Source organism: Delphinus delphis, chromosome 12 (genome assembly GCF_949987515.2).
Source record: "Delphinus delphis chromosome 12, mDelDel1.2, whole genome shotgun sequence".
NCBI lineage: Eukaryota > Metazoa > Chordata > Mammalia > Artiodactyla > Delphinidae > Delphinus > Delphinus delphis.
Genome location: NC_082694.2, coordinates 60,999,058 through 61,018,446, shown reverse-complemented (window position 1 = coordinate 61,018,446; position 19,389 = coordinate 60,999,058). Strand labels below are relative to the sequence as shown.

The 19,389-nt window shown below is 40.5% G+C and overlaps 1 protein-coding gene across 2 annotated transcripts in view; it reads right to left on the bottom strand.

The window, feature by feature from the left end:
* Window positions 1-10,591, bottom strand: part of STRN (striatin) — a 111,330-nt gene extending 100,739 nt beyond the window's left edge. For both annotated transcript variants that reach the window (XM_060026828.1, XM_060026829.1), the window contains exon 1: window positions 10,237-10,591. In XM_060026828.1, coding sequence (XP_059882811.1) covers window positions 10,237-10,470 — 234 coding nt within the window. In that variant the 5' untranslated portion in view covers window positions 10,471-10,591. The remainder of the gene's footprint in view (window positions 1-10,236) is intronic.
* Window positions 10,592-19,389: the final 8,798 nt, after the last annotated feature.

Below are 19,389 nucleotides of genomic sequence, written 5' to 3'. Positions count from 1 at the left end.
CTTGCCTCAGATTTCTCTCCCAAACTACAATTTTCCTCTATTATGTCTCCAGGCTGCAATGCCTACAAGTTATTACCACCTACTACTGCCATCTCTGGGCTGCTCCCTGCTTTCACTACTGTCAATTTATTGTCCTTAAATCACTACTAACAGGGCAAAGAGAATGTAAGCAGCTACTATGCCAAATGGATCGCTGAAACTAGTTCATGGCTTCTAAAACATGATTTAAATAAATAATACAATCAAATGCATTCTGTCCCTAGAAATTTCAACCAAGAAGAGCAAACCATTTATTGGACACCTATTATGGGTCATGTACTGTGCATATTTTATCTTTTAAAAACCTTACAACTACTCTGCTTGGTGGGTATGTTATCTACAATTTACAAACAAAAGTGAGGTCCAGGGAATTCGCTGGTGGTCCAGTGGTTAGGACTCTGCGCTTTCACTGCCGAGGGCCTAGGTTCAATCCCTGGTCAGGAACTAAGATCCCACAAGCAGCGTGGCCAAAAAATAAATAAATAAAAATTTTAAAAGTAAAATAAAATAAATAAAAATGAGGTCCAAAAAAATTATAAATCAGAAGTTATGGAGCTGTCTGACTAGAAGGTCCACACTTTCCACTGTCAAATTATGATGGTCAATAAATTGTTTTATCAAAATGGCGACCAAAGCAAGAAACTCCGAAGATCCCAAGGGCAATTTTATTTCTAATGGCCCAGAATTAAAACTTCCATAAATCAAAAAGTATAAAAAAAAAAGTGTAGCTGACATCAAGTACATAGTAGGCTGACAAAGGGAAACCAGTTCCAATTATTTGGACTTTCAAACATCTTTCAAAGGCTGATTAGTAAAAGAGTTTGTTTTAAATTCTGCCTAAATTACCAAGATTTTGGAGAAAAGTTGTAAGTATCCTACCAGTACAAAGAAAAGTAATTTAGATAGTAAATAATATTTAGGGCTATACGCACATCTCTTGATAAAGAAATGCTACCAATGATATTTTTCCCCAAATAATTATTGGGGCCATTTTTATTTGTCAGTTTTTGAAAGTAATATAAGAGAATTTAGTTTCTAGTAACGATGCCGTGAAACAACTCTCCTACTGAAAAGAGCTAAAAGTTCTAGATAAAATATTTCTACAATCATCTTAAAAAACAAAACTGGGGCTTCCCTGGTGGCGCAGTGGTTGGGAGTCCGCCTGCCAATGCCGGGGACACGGGTTCGTGCCCCGGTCTGGGAAGATCCCACATGCCACGGAGCGGCTGGGCCCGTGAGCCATGGCCGCTGAGCCTGCGCCTCCGGAGCCTGTGCTCCGCAGCGGGAGAGGCCACAACAGTGAGAGGCCCGCGTACCGCAAAAAAGGAGAAAAAAAAAAAAGCAAAGCTGGTGAGAAAGTAAGGAATTATTTGACCAAAATTGAAGGGAAAATGGGAACCCATGAGGTAAGGGAACAAAAGCCACTTTTGCCCTTTGGTGATGACCAATCAGAACAAATCCGAGCTTCAGTTTTGACAGCTTTGCAGGACCCAAAAGGCAAAATGCAAAGACCAGAACCATCCAGAGTATAGAGTCTAATAGGAGATATACATTTAGCTAAGGCCCTAAAGGGCCTATACCCTCAAGGCAAAGGTGAAGCAGAAGTATATTGGCCCACATAAGTATTTACAACCAAAATAGGCGTCAACTATTTGGGTGCTCCAAAACTTCAAGCAACGAATTTGCTTTAAAGTGGGTCAGTCTAAGTAATGCCTCTAGAAACCCACCAGAAACAAAGGCAAAACTTTCTGAAGAAGAAACCTTTATTTGAGGCCTGATTTAGTCCTATACTTTTTCAAGGACAGTGAGCAGCACACAGGTATCTATGCATACAAAGAAACAAGTCATCATGAGCAGGAGCCAGCAAAAACAGCAGACCACAGAAAGGGACCTCCAAGACCTCACACATAGGAAGAAGAGAGACTCCAACTTCAAAATAACTGGGGACTTCCCTGGTGACACAGTGGTTAAGAATCCGCCTGCCAATGCAGGGGACACGGGTTCCAGCCCTGGTCCTGGAAGATCCCACATTCCGCAGAGCAACTAAGCCCATGAGCCACAACTACTGAGCCTGCGAGCCACAACTCTAGAGCCTGCGAGCCACAACAACTGAGCCCACCTGCCACAACTACTGAAGCCCGTGTGCCTAGAGCCCATGCTCTGTGACAAGAGAAGCCACCGCAATGAGAAGCCCATGTACCACAACAAAGAGTAGGCCCCCGCTCACTGCAACTAGAGAAAGCCCGCTTGCAGCAACAAAGACCCAATGCAGCCAAAGATAAATAAATTAATTAATTAAAAACAAAGAGACAGACTCAGAGGGAAAAAGGCCATGTGAAGAGGCAGAGATCAGAGTTAACACTGTCACAAGCCAATGAACACCCGGGGCTACCAGAAACTGGTAGAAGCAAAGAAGGATCCTCCCCTTGAGGCATTGAAGGGAGCGTGGTCCTGCTGAAACCTTGATTTTTAACTTCTAGTTTCCAAAACAATTTCCCGTGCTGATGTGTGATGGCGTGAAGCAGGCGAACTGGATCTCCTCTCCTTTCTGTGCTACCCCTGGGGCCTTTCGGTGTTCAGTGCATTCACCATGCCTCACACTGTGCAACTCCTCATCCAGGTGATGTCCCAGCTTCTAGGCCACTTTCCACTGTCTCAAGGTATCTGTCCTCTAGGCCACTCCCTCAGGCTCCATGCTCACCTACGTGCCAGCGCATGGCAACATGGTGATCTTCTATTTCCACTATGCCGTCTTCGTTAGCTGGAATACTTGTATGGAGACAGTCAGTTATCCCATCATCTAATATTTGGTCACCCAGTGTACACCTCATAAAATAAATGCATAAGATCAATCAATTGAAACAATTCTTTTATCTATTATTTTTCAAAATAATGTGTTGGTTAATTAGCATCCTCTAATGGAGATCAGTAAAAAAAAAAAAAAAAAAAAATAGAAAAAAAAAACAAAGAAAAAGAAATAACTATACTCACTAGGTTTAAAGAATAAAAGACGACCCTGAAAATATCTTCAGGGAATAGGAAGCTGCTAAGAAAAGATGCAGCAGATTTATAAATGGAACCAAAACTGAAGTTCAACAATAACCAAAATCACAAACTCACTAGATGACCTTAAAACACTAGATTCAACTGTAGAGAAAATTAATGGACTGGATGATAAATCAGAATAAACTATCTGGAATAAAGCATGTAGTGATTAAAAAAATGGGAAATATAGAGCAGATAAAGAAGGCCTAAGATACATGTAATCAGAGACCCAAAAGGAAAAGAAAAGAGAATAAGATAGAGGAGAAATCTAAAGAGATAATGACCAAGAATTCTGCAGAACTAATGAGATGTCAATCTAGAGATTCAAGCCTAACAAAGTCCCAAATAAAATAAAAGGAAATCTATACCTTGACACATCATAATGACACTACAGAACACCAAAGTCAAGAGGAAATCTTAAATGTAGCTAATAAAATAAGCTAGAGAACAGTATGTAGAACACAGTAAAATCTCCATGTTTGTTGTTTTAAAATAAAAAGGGAAATGATAAGTCACATTAGTGTGACTCTGATTAACTGAGAAGGTTGTAAGGATCAAGGAAGATAATGTATTTGAGAAGTTTTTTAAAAACCATAAAGGTATCTGGAGATTTAAGTGACAGGACTTGTATGAAACCTATTTCATTCGTGGTCATTTAACCCTTCTCTGGGCTTCACTTTACCTCTAAAATAAAGTTGTAGGTGATTACTTCCAAAGTTTATTCCAGCTCAAAGATTACTATATCATTATATCTCTCATTCAGCAGGAGGTGATTCAAGCTATAATATTCTACTGCCTAAAAATGCTAGGTACCATCAGAAAGAATAATAGAAAAATAACAGAAATTATATCCCAAATTATATAAAAAGTCATCCATATCTGGAATACAAACACAAGTGTTGAAATCACTAACATACATAATAACAGAAAAGGACGACTAAAGCAATGGTTCTCAATCCTTGCTGTATATTAGAGCCACCAGGAAACTCAAAAGAATACTAATGCCATGGACCCCCTAATTCTTATCTGATTTAAATGATCTGGGGTACAGGCCAGGAAACGAATATTTTTTAAAGCTTCTCAGATTATTCTAAGATTGCAGCTAAAGTTGAAAAACACTGAACTAAAGTGACAAATACTAGGATATGTTTTAAAAGAGTAGAACCTCTATAATCTTTCCAAAATATATTTAAAGATTATAAATTGTCAAGAATATGAATAGAATGAAAAACAAACCTGTTTACAAAATTATACCATACCACAATGGGGTTCACCTGTTCCAAGTTAAAAGGAAGTGGTTTAAAAAGGCCAAATAATACCAAAGATTAGTTTTATAGAGTGGTTGGTAAATGTATATAATTTGTTATCCAAAAAGTCATGCAAGGTTAAGACAAACATATTCAGAGAAATTTATATGTTCCAAACAACAGACACATAGTGGATTATAAAGAAAAGCAAGAACATTTCAAGTATACAGTCAATGTCTTGAGGCTGACCGACGGACAGATGAGGCGAGAGGGTGCCGAAGGGCTGGGTCGGGGCGTCCGTCCCAGCCCAGCCCAGCCCTGTGAGTGAACCCCGCCTGTTACGTGCTCTGGAGGGAGCTCACATCCAGCCTGGGCGCCCAGCTCACGTGACAGACAGGTCACACTGCTGGCCACCCCCTCTCTCTCGGCGAGTCCCCTTGGGGGAGAGAAAGATGGGCTGTGACCACCCACCAGGCCAGGAGCATGGTGGTCGGCTGCCCAGGGGAGTCTGCTCCTCCAAGGAACCTTGCCTCTGCTCCCCTGGGCCCAGGGCGGCCCGCCTCGGGCCTGCCTTTCCCGGCCTGAGGGTCCCCGTGGCCTCTCCTGGGCTCCTGGACACTGAGTCCCACCCTGGATCCCACCTGACGGTGCCTCAGGAGGGGACAGGATACCGCAGGGTGGCCCCCACTTCCTCCTGGCCTTCCCTCACTGTGTCCCCCCTCACAGTGGCCCTGATGCTACCTGTCTGGGCGCTCCAAGGGCAGCGGGGAGAGAGACTGATTGCTATGGAATGGCAATAATTCACTCCTCCATAAATGTCCCTGAGTGCCATGATCCGACCCAGAGTATTAGACTGCATGGTCCCAGGATGACAATTACATGCTCTAGCCTTAGAAGATTTATGACTGAAGATTCTGCTTTTCTCTGGGGACAAGGAGACAAATTGGAGTACAAATTTAACATCATGCACTTGATACCATTTATTTATTCGGCCCTTACTTTGTGTTATGTACCAGACTTCTGCTAGATATTTTAAAATATCTCATTTAATTCTCACAAGGTAGTTTATCAGCCTCGCCTTACAAATGAGGACACTAAGGTCCTGAGAGGTCATAATTACAGTAAACATATATTTTTAGCATGAAATAAAATAGTAAGTTTTAAAGCAAAGATTTAAATCCAGGTCTATGCCATGTTGCCTTTCACTGTAATTGTAAATAATAGTTATAATAATAACAAAACATAAACTGTCATTTTAAGTACTTATTTTGTCCATTTAAATGCTCAGTAGGGCTTCCCTGGTGGCGCAGTGGTTAAGAATCCGCCTGCCGATGCAGAAGAACGGGTTCGAGCCCTGGTCCCGGAAGATCCCACATGCCGCGGAACAACTAAGCCCGTGCGCCACAACTACTGAGCCTGCGCTCTAGGGCCCACGAGCCACAACTACTGAAGCCCGCGTGCCTAGAGCCCGTGCTCCACAACAAGAGAAGCCACCGCAATGAGAAGCCTGCACACTACAACGAAGAGTAGCCCCTGCTCATCGCAACCAGAGAAAAGCCCGCGTGCAGCAACGAAGACCCCAAAGCAGCCAAAAATAAAAAAAATTTAAAAATAAATAAATGCTAGGTAAACCTTCACAATAGTCCTATGAAGCTGCTCAGTCAAAATAATTGAGGGCTTCCCTGGTGGCGCAGTGGTTGAGAGTCCGCCTGCTGATGCCAGGGACACGGGTTCGTGTCCTGGTCCGGGAAGATCCCACATTCCGCGGAGCGGCTGGGCCCGTGAGCCATGGCCGCTGAGCCTGTGCGTCCGGAGCCTGTGCTCTGCGGCGGGAGAGGCCACAGCAGTGAGAGGCCCGCGTACCGCAAAAAAAATAATAATAAAATTGAGTCATAATTGACTCCCCTTTTTCTCAAATCTCACAACCTATCGTTCGGCATATCTTGCTAGTTCTACCTCCAAAAATGTATTCAGGATCCATTATATTTTGAGTATGTATCACATGTGAATATTATTCACCTATCGCATCACTATTGCCCTAGTTCACCTCTGGCTTGGATTATTAGAATAGCCTCCTAACTAGACTTTGATTTATCTCCCCTTTCTCCCCTCCAAGTCTATTCTGGATCCTTGCAAAGGGTTGCATTTAAAGATGGTGTCACTCTTTTGCTCAAAACATTTCAACAGGTGCCCATCTTGCTGAGGTAAAAATAAAGTCCTTACAATGAGCAAGACCCAGTATCTCTGACATCATTTCTTCCATTCTCCTCCTCTACTCCAGCCACACTTGCCTAAACACTCTGCAAACATTCCGAGCATGTTTCCCCTTCCCCCTACTCTTCCCTCTGCCTAGAACACTCTTTCCTCAGATGTCACCTTTTCAGGTCTTTGTTTAAATAACACCTTAACAATAGTAAAGCCTTTCTTCCCCACTCCACCCTCTCAAGCGCTCCATATCCTCCTTACCTTACCTTATCACAGCACTTATTACCACCCAACGTCTGATGAATGTATTCATTTATTGCTGCCAGTCTTTCCCCACGATTTAAGCTTCATGCAGGTAGGATCTGTTTTAATCGTTATCGTTTCTCCAGTGCCTTAGAACAGGACTTGGTATGAAGTAGGTACTTGAAAACATTTGTTGAATGAAAATATGAACCAATAATGCCAAAACCCAGACTCATAAACATTCCAGCACAGCCTCCATACCATATGCCCTAATACTCAATCATATCACCTTTTTTCATGCAATTCAGCATTTCCAGGTAGACAGCAGAGCCTCCCCTACCACACACAAACTTCTAAATCTAGGAACAATACCTTCTATTTTTTACTTACATGCTTCTTTCCCAGAAGTCAGTAATTTTCAAATACTGAGCCTTAGGTTCTCATTACTTCATAAATTCTTTCTTCCTGCTAATCTCCCCATTCACTATTAGCCCTCCTCTCTTATGCTAGCCTAAGAAAATTTAAACCCCCCAAATGATAAACTCTGATTCTACTGCATTTTGTTTGTTCTATCACTCCTATTAGACTGTTTCTTTGAAATCATCTAGCACAATGTCTCATACACAGAAAATTCTCTCAAATGTTATGATTTGTATTCTATCTCCAATTCCTTACACAAATATAAAGCTCAATAATAACCGTAACCAATCTTTTCCCATGAATTACCTATTCTCATATGAATGGTGGTGGTGAGGCAGGAGGGGGATTGCCAAAAGTAAAAAAAAGAATTTCATATTAACCTAGATGGGCAAGGGGGCAAAAAATGTCCAATTTTTTGGCACAATGTGGCCAGTTCCTTACTCCCAAGATCTGAAGGAAGGAGGAAGTGGTGCCGGCAGGCCAGGGAGATGAGAGCTTGGACTGCCTTTCACAACTCTGCCCTGGCAACTTGAAAGAGCAGGACTGACAGGTTCCTGAAGGGACAAATTAGACCTAATCTTAAAGGTATTTTTGTTGACTCTAGTGTTAATGACTTAAGCAGAGATTTAAAAATAAAAGGAGGATACCAACTGATCCAAATTTCATTCATTCAATTCTTATTTCCTACTGTTTTTCTAGAAAAATTCCAATGGGAAAAGAAAAAAAAAGGACATGGTCAAATTTAATGATGTTGATGTAAAGAAATGATTTTTAAAATATATTTTCAATTATGCTAATAAAAGGGTCAAAGAGCACAGATTCCTGTGAACTCTCTCCTTCCAAAATACATACTTGTTCTGTTTAAAAACTATGGCACATTTTCTAAGTTTCTCCATGGATGTTTAATTTAATTGGAGCACAAACCAAAAGATACTGTAAAAATGTAGTACCCTTAATATGATGAGCACCAATGGGAAACCTACCAGAAGTTTAAGATTTGCGATAAATAACCCGGTAAGTAGTATGTGTATATGTGTATACTTTGGGGGAAGGCGTAGAGGGGGCATAACTAAAGAGTAACTACAGTTACAGGTAAATTGAAAAGTTAAATATGGGGGTTGGGGGGAAAGGAGTTGAGATAGGTTGGAAATTCTCAAATTTCCCAGGTAATGAGGTAAGAATTGTTGTTTGTTTTGGAACAAAGTAGTGTGATTTATCTTACATTCCCTAAACTGGATAAGAAATTAAAATTTAAGCAGCTGCATACAAAAATCATTATCCACAACTGTACAACATTAAAGTTAAAGCCTGCCTTTAATACTTCCGTTAAGTCTGAAATCCACAAGCTCACTTATGGAATGCATTGCTAGTTCATTATGAGAAAAATTACAAATTTTTCCCTGACCACTCCATCTAAAACAGCTGCCCTTATCACACTCTACACTTGTACCCTGATTTATTTTTCCCATAGCAGCTGCACTGTGGATCAGTATATTATATAGTTGCATTTGCTGACTGTTTGCCTCCCGACTAAAACATAAGCTCTATGAGGGCAGAAGCTTTGTCAGTTTTGTTAATCCCAGGGCCTAGAGGCACAGTATAAGCACTCAATAAATATGCTGAATAAATGATGGAAGTGAAGTTCAAAGAGGTTAAAGGATTTCCTCAAGGTCACAGAGCTGGCAGCAACCACAGCTTGTATTATAACCCTTTCTGCTTGCTCCTTCCACGACCACTTCCACTCCACCAAAGCAGCCCGTTCCAGCACATGATTCTATTTCTCCTTTTCTTTTTTTTAAGTGCCAAAGAAAATACATGCTACCCAAAACGGTGACACCGTGGGTAGCATTTTAACTTCAAGTGTTTCACCAACCATAACTACACTCAGATTTCATAAGCATACAGTATTAGCCAGTAAAACAGAAAGGCACAGCCACTCAGAGTTCTTTAAGTTCTTGGTGAAATTGGTGTATGCCTTGGAAGTGCCTTGAAAGTTTTAAGAACAACCACTGAAACCTACTTACCAATTCAGAAGGGCCTGCAAAATATCAGCCTCACTTTCATTCTTCTAAGAGCCCACGATAGCTTCCTCCCTGGATATACTGGGCTGGCCAAAAAGCTCGTTCGGTTTTCAGTAAAAATAAGAGACACATTTTTCTTTTTCACTAAGAACTTTATTGAACAACGCATTCATTAACTGAACGAACCTTCCAGCCAACCCAATACTTTACCTTGCAGATTATGAAAGGAAATGTAATCAACTTTAAAGCCCCTTTTAGTTCCTTTTAAATTACAAGTTAATCTCACAAAACCTTAAACAGAAAATTAACCCTTAGGAAGCTTCAGATTCTGAGAACTGAAAACCATCCCTGAACCATCATCTGACTGTGAAAATCCACGAAATTCATTCAAAATCCACGAATCTAAAACAGCTGAAAGAAACGCGGGAGGGGGTGAGAGAGAAGGAACAGAAGAAACATTTACATATATAAAAAGGGAGCCGACATTCCTAGTAACACTTTGGCCCAAGAGCAGCATCTTGCCTAAAGTCAAGGCCCCACGGACACAACTTCTGGTCTTCTTTGATCACCTTCCTTACAGACAGGCGCCAACTGTCAACACCTTTTACGGGGACCGTCTCTAGACCTAGGATGGGACTCACTAGGACAGGACATGATTTGCTCATCTCGCAAAACTACTGTCAGCCCAATTAGTAAACTGAAAGGGAAGACCTAAGATGTGGAATGGCAAGAGCGCTGAAATGAGCCTGAGAGTTAAGAGTGGGAAGGAGCAGATGAAAAGGTGCGGGGAGGGTAAACAACGCATCACGGGCGGGAGTGGGAACCTGGGTCGAGAAAGTGGGGTCGGCGAAAGGCAAAGGTGAAGGGAGGAAGGGGACAAGGTTCTGGGTGGGATGGGCGGGAGCAAAGGGGGAGGGGACGAGCGAGGGCTGAGCGGGGGAGGGGGAAGGGTCCGGGGCGGGGCGGAAGGGAGCGAAGAGGCGGGATGAAGAGGGCCAGGCCGGGAGGGTCTTTACCTGCAGCTCCGCCCGCTCCACTTCCCACTGGGCTCTCTCGACCTCGAAGCGGGCCCACTCGTGCTGCAGGAAGTGCAGGATCCCCGGGAGACTGTACTGGGCTCGGGCCGCCCCCGCCGCAGCCGCCCCGTCGCCGGCCGCGGCAGCCTCCGCCAGAGGCCCGAGACCCTTGGCACCGCCGGCGCCCGGGTGGTTGTTGCTGAAGAAGACGCCGGGACCCGCTTGCTCGTCCATGGCGGCCGCGGGAACCGGGGGAGCTGCCCAGGCGCCCAGCAGCGGAGGCAACTGCAGCGGCCAGCAGCGCCTCCCTCTCCCTCCGCCGCTCCCCGCCCACACCCCAGTCAGCAGGGAGCAGCCGCCTGGGCGCGGGGGCCGACCGAGCCCGGGACGGGCCGGGAAATGGGTCAACTGCGGCGCGCGGGCTTCCCGGGGCTTGCTGGGAAATGTAGTCGCGGGGCGTGGCGCCGGCGAGCGCGGCCCGGGCGGCCTGTGGGGTTGCGATCGGCTGGGGCGGGGCCGCGGCCCTGCCCCAGCCCCAGTCCCGCCCATGCCCGCGGCGGAGGGGGCCGCCCCCCGGCGGGGAGCGCGGGTTTCCTCACTCTAGGGGCAGGGCGCTGGCGGGTGGTGCTGCAGTCTCCCTCGCACGCGGAAGTTCTCGGGCGACGCTCGCTGTTGCACACACACACACACGGAAGTTATCGCGCTGCAATGCCAGCCCGAGCTGCACATCTTTCAGGGCTTCCTGGTAGTTCTGCTAAGAAACAAGCTCAAAGCGAGCTTCGCCAGTTCGGCGGCTGGACCGGGGTTCTCCAGCCAGCACATTCGGACCTCTCCCTTCTGCTCCGACTTGGGTGATTCTCTGACCCTAGACACTCCTGAGTTCTGTACATTTCCGTATCGCTGTCGCTCCTGCCTTTCTTTTACACTTAGGGTTTAATCAAACCTGTTGCCTGATCAGTTTTCACTTAGAAGGAACTCTGATCATCTCTCTCCTGGACTCAACCCAGCAGCTTTCTGCTTATTCCAAATTCTGGTTTGTTGACACTTCATCTGAAACACTACTCCGCTGAAGTCCTTTTCCCTTTGTAGTTAATGTTGCAGTAAATCCTGTAAAAGTTTCGGATAGCCAAGGCTTTGTTATTTCAATCTCGTTTTTTCTTATTCCCGAGCAATTTATAGTCATTTCAGCAAATATTTGACTCTAAGTGCTATCTGTCACTGGGGATATAAAGATAAATGACACTATTCCTGCCATCAAAGGGAGACTGGCAAATATACAGTCAATTCTCACAGTGCCTTAAAGTTAAATTACCTGAAAAAACAAAAGTGCCTTTCTGCTCCCTAGAGCTATCTTAGGTATCCAGGCACTTCTCCCTTTTCACTTGTCGGGTTCCCAGTTTCTTCCACGGTTCATTTGCAAACTGGCGATAGTATTAGCCTACCGAAAGCACACCGAACTCCTTTCTAGTCTTTCTCTCTAAATGTTATCCTCTCCCAAGTCTTTGAAGTTACGTCACTATAAATTCACACTACAGCGATAATGAAAGGAAGGCACCTGAAAAAAACTTAACAAATGAACTTGAAATTAAGCACTTATTTTGTCCCCATAGCAAGTCATTTTGTAATTCTTTTGTGGCCATGAAAAAAAATGTAAAGATATAGGCTGGTGAGTGACATGTCAGGGAAGGACATCCTGTCCCTGTGCTCCCCCCTCCCCCTCTTCCCATTGCTACTTGTGGAAAGGACAGGAAACACATTGTATCTAATCTGGTTGCAAAGATGGCTAGCTCTCTCTCCCAGTTATTCAATGTTTCAGCTTTATGAATTCATTCTTTATTGTAATAAAAGTTTAATCCAGGCCTGACCAAATTCCCTGTGTCGTAAATTATTTTGGCTGTAAGCGTCCTCTGAGATACTACCCAGTCCTCTCATTTTACAGTTTAGGAAACTGAAGTCCAAAGAAGTTGAACTTGTTCACAATGAGGCTTTGAGTGAGTGGCACAGTCAAAACTAGAAACCAGAATTCCTGATTGCTAGTTCTGTTAACAGGTTGCCTCCTCTCTTACTTGTCAGATCTATCAGAGTATCAAGGGGACAATAATGCAACAATGGCATAGTTTTTCATCTGAAGGATTTAAGTAATCTTACAAGTTTTGAATGTTAAAAGTTTTTTTCCCCCTCTAATAGAAGACATGTCTGACAATTCCTTTAAATACATTTATAACATACTATAAAACATGATTAAATTTAATGGTAACTGTTCAAGAACCCATAACACCTTTAGCTAGATTCACCAAGAAAAAAGAAAGAGGACTCAAATAAATAAAATCAGAAATGAAAGAGGAGATGTTACAACTGATACCACAGAAATACAAAGAATCATGAGACAATTACAAACAATTATATGTCAACAAATTGGACAACCTAGAAGAAATGGATAAATTCCTAGAAACATACAACCTATTAAGACTGAATCAGGAAGAAATAGAAAATCTGAACCAAGCAATTATTAGTAAGCAGGGTGAATCGGTAATCAAAAACCTCCTAATAAACAAAAGTCCAGGACCAGAGAGCTTCACTGGTGAATTCTACCTAACATTCAAAGAAGAATTAATACCAATCCTTCTCAAACCCTTCCAAAATATTGAAGAGAAGGTAACTCTTCCAAATTCATTTCATGAGTCCAGCATTACTCTGATGCCAAAACCAGACAAGGATGCCACATGAAAAGAAAATTACAGGCCAATATCCCTGATGAACATAGGTGCAAAAATCCTCAACAAAATATTAGCAAAATTCAGTAATACATTAAAAGGATCCTTCACCATGATCAAGTGGGATTTATTCCAGGAATGCAAGGCTGATTGAAAATCTGCAAATCAGTCAATGTGATACATCACATTAACAAAATGAAGAATAAAAATTATATGATCATCTCAATAGATGCAGAAAAAGCACCTGACAAAGTACAACATCCATTTATGATAAAAAACTCTCAACAAAGCAGGTATAGAGGGAATGTACCTCAACATAATAAAGGTCATTTATGACAGACCCACAGCTAACATCATACTAATGGTGAAAAGCTGAAAGCTTTTCCTCTAAGATCAGGAATAAGACAGGATGTTTACTCTTGCTACTGTTATTTAACATAGTATTGGAAGCGCTAGCCAGAGCAATTAAGCAAGAAAAGAAAAGAAAATGCATCCAAAGTGGAAGGGAAGAAGTAAAACTGTCACTCTTTGCAGATGACATAATACTATATCTAGATGCCATCAAAAAAGTTAGTACCAATAAACAAATTCAGTAGTGTTGCAGGATAAAAAAAAAATCAATATACAAAAATCAGTTGTATCTCTCTATGCCAACAACAAACTATCAGAAAGAGAAATTAAGAAAAGAATCCCATTTACATTTGCATCAAAAAGCATACAATACCTAGGAATAAATTTAACCAAGGAGGTGAAAGACCTGTACACTGAAAACTATAAGATATTAAAGAAAGAAATTGAAGATCACACAAATAAATGGAAAGATATTGCATGCCCATGGATTGGAAGAACTAATATTGTTAAATACTACTCAAAGCAATCTACAGATTCAGCACAATCCCTATCAAAATTCCAATGGCATTTTTCACAGAAATAGAACAAGTATTCCTAATATTTGTATGACACCACAAAGGACCCTGAATAGTCAAAGCAATCCTAAGAAGAACAAAGCTGGAAGCATTACACTCCCTGATTTCAAACTCTATTACAAAACTATAGTAATTAAAACAGTATGGTATTGGCATAAATACAGACATAGATCAATAAAACAAAGTAGAGAGCCCAGAAATAAACCCACACATACATGGTCAATTAACTATAACAAAGGAGCCAAGAATATATAATGGGGAAAGATTGTCTCTTTGATAAATAGTGGTGGGAAAACTGGACAGCCACATGCAAAAGAATGAAACTGGACCACTAACTTATACCATACACAAAAATTAACTCAAGAAGGGTTAGACTTGAACAGGAGGCCTGAAACCATAAAACTAGAAGAAACATAAGTGGTAAGCTCCTTTTTTTAAATTAATTTTTATTGGACTATTGTTGATTTACAGTGTTGTGTTAGTTTCTGCTGTACAGCAAAGTGAATCACTTACACATATACATATGCATATACTACCGTGTATCGAGAAGAGTTCCCTGTGCTATACAGCAGGTCCTTATTAGTTATCTATTTTATATATGGTAGTGTGTATATGTCAATCCCAATCTCCCAATTTATCTCCCCCCCACTTTTGCCCCCTAGTAACCGTAAGTTTGTTTTCTACATCTGTGACTCTATTTCTGTTTTGTAAATAGGCTCATTTGTAACATTTTTTTTTAGATTCCACATATAAGCGATATCATATGATATCTGTTTTTTTCTGTCTGACTGGTAAACTCCTTGACATAGGTCTTGGTGATGATTTTTTAATCTGACACCAAAAGTAAAAGCAAGTAAAGCAAAATCAACAAGAGGGACTATATCAAACTAAAAAGCTGCACAGCAAAGGAAACCATCAACAAAATAAAAAGGCAACCTACTAAAGGGGAGAAATACTTGCAAATCATATATCTGATAAGGGTTTAATATCCAAAATATATAAAGAACTTATACAACTCAACAGTAAAAAACAATCAGATTTTTAAATGGGCAGAAGATGTGAATAGACATTTTCCCAAAGAAGACATGCAGATGGCCAAAACAGACACAGGAAAAGATGTTCAACATCATTACTCATCAGGGAAATGCAAATAAAAACTAAGATGAGATATCACCTCACACCTGTTAGAATGGCTATAATCAAAAAGACAAGAAATAACAAGTGTTGGGAAGGATGTGAAGAAAAGGGAACTATTGGTGGGAATATAAATTGTTACAGCCACTATGGAAAACAATATGGAGTTTCCTCAAAACATTAAAAATAAAACTACTATATGATCCAGCAATTCCACTTCTGGGTATATATCTGAAAGAAACGAAATCACTATCTCAAAGATATATCTGCATTCCCATGTTCATTGCAGCATTATCTATAATAGCCAAGACATGGAAACAACCTAAGTGTCCATCAAAGGATGAATGGATAAAGAATATGCAGTGTATATATATACAATGGAGTATTATTCAGCCATAAAAAAGAATGAAATCTTGCCATTTGCAACAACATGGATAGACCTAAAGGGCACAATGCTAAGTGAAATAAGTCAGAGAAAGACAAATAGCATGTGATCTCTCTTATATATATATTTAAACACACACACACACACACACACACACACACACACACACACACCAAAAAACCCTAAAAAACCAATCTCATAGATAAAAAGAACAGATTCGTGGTTGTCAGTGGTGGGAGGTAGGAGAAATGGATGAGTGGGGTCAAAAGGTAATAAATAAATAAATATAGAGATAACTTGGACTATCACATATATACAACAGCACTGCTTTAATTCATAGTTTGACCTTATTATAATACCTTTTTGCCTTTCAAGGACTTATCTACACATAAAATCATGTTACAAAACCTTCACTCAGTACACCAAAATATTAAGAGTGGTTATATTAAGGTGGAATTCTAAGAAATTTACTTTTTTCCCCCCCAAAATTTCCACATCTGGTAATATTTCTTTTGTAACTTAACAAAAAACATCATTACTTTTTTTTGTGTGTGTGTGGTATGCGGGCCTCTCACTGTTGTGGCCTCTCCCGTTGCAGAGCACAGGCTCCGGACGCTCAGGCCCAGCGGCCATGGCTCATGGGCCCAGCCGCTCCGTGGCATGTGGGATCTTCACGGACCAGGGCACGAACCCGTGTCCCCTGCATCGGCAGGCGGACTCAACCACTGCGCCACCAGGGAAGCCCCAAAACATCATTACTTTTAAAAGAACTTCTCGTAGATTTCTTTTGCTCTAAACTGCTTTAAGAAAATAAGGACCATGAATCTCATCACTTCTTCCTATACTGAATCAGCTCCTGAAAATGTTAATTTTTGAGTAGTGAGCTTACCAGTGATTTGTTTTCTCTGTGCCTGTCTGTCACATTTTCTGTGTTCAGCAGGAATTACTTTTTTTAAGTAAATGTTTTATTGCATATAACACAGGTACAGAAAACCTCCAAAGTGCTAAGTGAACATCTCAGGGAACTTTCACAAACTGAACAATTGCATGCAACTACCACCCAGAACATGAAACTGAATATGGCAAACCTCTTGGAGTCCTCTCTGGATGTGCATTTTCAGATACAACAGCAAAAATGTTTTTGAATTTCAAAAAAATATCCTGAAAACATTAATAACTAGAAAGGACATGCTATTTGTAATGAGTTAAATCTAAATGTTTTTCCTCACTTTACAACTTTCAAATCCTGGAAATCTTGGACAAATGGTTTAACTTTTTTTAGCGGTAGTTCTCTCATTTTTAATATGAGAATAGTATTTACCTCACAAAGTTATTGTGAAGATTAAATGAGAGAAGAAATGTAAATCCCTTAGCATAGTGCCTGACAATATAATATATACTGAATATGATAGTTTTTACTGTATTACAAGTTCACAGACTAACTGAAAATCATGACTACTGGGGGCTCAATAATTGTTTTTTCTTTTCTCATCCCCTATTCAGAGCTTTAATTCAGCAGAGTTAAAATAATCTTTTAAAAAAAGTAACATCTGTGTTCAACCATGAAGTCTTCAGACCTCAGGGTGTTGCTGCTGGTTTTCTGATTACTTCATTCTGTGATTAATAAAGCCTGTGACACAAAAAGTAGGATTTCCTTTCCAAGCACAGAGAGCAGCTGCTGAAATGTTGATTTATATATTAGTATAACCAGTTTAAAGAGAGAAATTGTGAAACGCTAAAAGGTTATTTAGGTAATTGGAGTGTTTGCTATTTTTTGATTTATATGTGTGTGCTTTATGGGGTGGGGATTATGGTTCCCCAAAATGACAATTCATCTGCTTAAAAAATTTTTTTATTGAAATGAGTGGCTATTAAAAAAAAAAAAAACTATCCAAAATGACCGGTTACTTGGATCTCTATTTAAGGCTTAAAGAAAAGCCTTCAAACTGAACTTGATAGCTCTTTGCAAATTCTGGCCAGAAAAAAAGAAGAGTAGACCACTTGACTGTAGAGAGGGCTCTGCTAGGCTGAAGAGAACTTTGGGGCAGAGGAACATGCAATAGCCCACTGTATATGTCTCTTCTACCATCTGCCTGCTCCCTAATTTCTCTCACCTCTTCTTTCTGCCTAATTCATGGGGCCAGCCCCTGCTTCCACCTTTCCTGAGTCTCCAAACTTTACTCCCCAGATTTGAAGTCTGGTAAAGACAGGGCTGGGGAAACAGCCAATCACAAGTTGGGAAACAAGGAATTCTATTATCTGAAATTTTTCTTGGAGTCCAGAAGTTAAATCTACATCACAGTCTTCTGATAGGGTGGGGAAATAGCTTCTATTGTTTACTATAATTATTATTACTATTATTTTTTTGGTTGAAAGTAGTTACCTAATTTCAACTTCAAAATTAAATTTTTTAATTTATTTTAATAAATTAACAAAATTTCATTTTGAAATTAACATTGGTTTTAAATTTGTAGTGACTGATATTTAGAGAAATAAATACTTAAAATCTAAACTCAGGATTGCTTTAAGAAATCTAAATATCTAACACAGGGAGGCAATAAAATGATAATATAGCTCTGAAGCTGTAGTAAGACTTCTCTTGGAATATTGATGGTGATCAACTGAAGATTCTATTTCTATAAGCAAAGATAAACTATTCTTAAAAACACATTCCTAACCTTTCTCCCCATCAACTCCATCCCTTGCTTCTCTACCCTTCTCTCTTTAAATTTTCCAGCCAATGAAAGTTCTACTCAACAGATTTTTCTTTTCTTTCTTTTTTTTTTTAAAAATAACTATGGTGCCCCTATTTCTAAGGCAGGAATTGAATTTCAGACAACTAATGTAATCTTCATTACATAAAAATAACTGTGGGGGGGGGGTGGGGAGAGAAGGACATTTTTATAAGCTGGCTATTCCTGCCAACTATGCAACAGGGACCACTCGTTTCCCAGGTGGAGACTTTTCTCAGCAGAAACACCCTATCTTCGTTTAGGCTTGAATTGCTCAGGACAGCACCTCCCACCCCAAACTCCCATCTGATAGTCCAGTCCTTTAACATACATTAAGTCAGTTCTCAAAAGAATTTAAATGTGATATGTTATTTTCTTATAAACATGATGTAGGGGACAAATCTGAGCATCGTGCTAGAAAAATAAGAAAAATGAATGAGGTTAAAGAGGTTCAGTACATTTGTGTTTTAATTTTTGAAGACCATGTGTCCTTAAGTTTTTTTTTAAAAGATTTAACTTATTTTGCGTGTGATGCATCTCTCCCTCTACTCTGCAGGCCCTCAATATGCTACTGTTGTTCAATATGTGTTAATTTTAGCACTTCCAGTTGTCCTCTGTGATGGAAAATCCTACCATTATCTATGTTATCTCCTGGCCCAGATTTCCCCCCAGCTGCAGGACATGAAGTAACAAGAGGAGTGGTTTGAACCAGCTCATATACACTTTCACACGAACTCAAAATGTATAACATTACAACCCATGAGCTGATTGTATTCAAGCTTAAAGAGCCAATACACACATTTTCATTACAGGAGAAAAAGATAATTTAAATAATACAGTGTTTAGTATATGGCAATAATCAAATTAATGCTGCAACATTTTTATGAGAATGTAACCAGATTAAAACATGAACGATGAGTATAAATGAGCTAGAATAAGGTGAAATGGAGCTTTTTAGCAAAATTCAAACACCTAATGAAAAAATATTGTAGTGCATTTGACATGCTGAAAGAAGTCCAATACAGCTGACACAAAGGAAGTAATAATTGCTATTGCTATTTTTTACAGCTGGTACTTATTAAGCATTTACTCAATAAAAACAATGCATTTTATATGCATTAACTTGAGCCTTACAATGTCCCTACGTGGAAGTACCAAGGTATCTTCATTTGACATGTAGGTATACTGCGTATGGTTATAGGATCAGATGAAATAAAATGAGATGAAGTAGGCAGGGGCCAGATTATGCAGGGGCTTGAGGG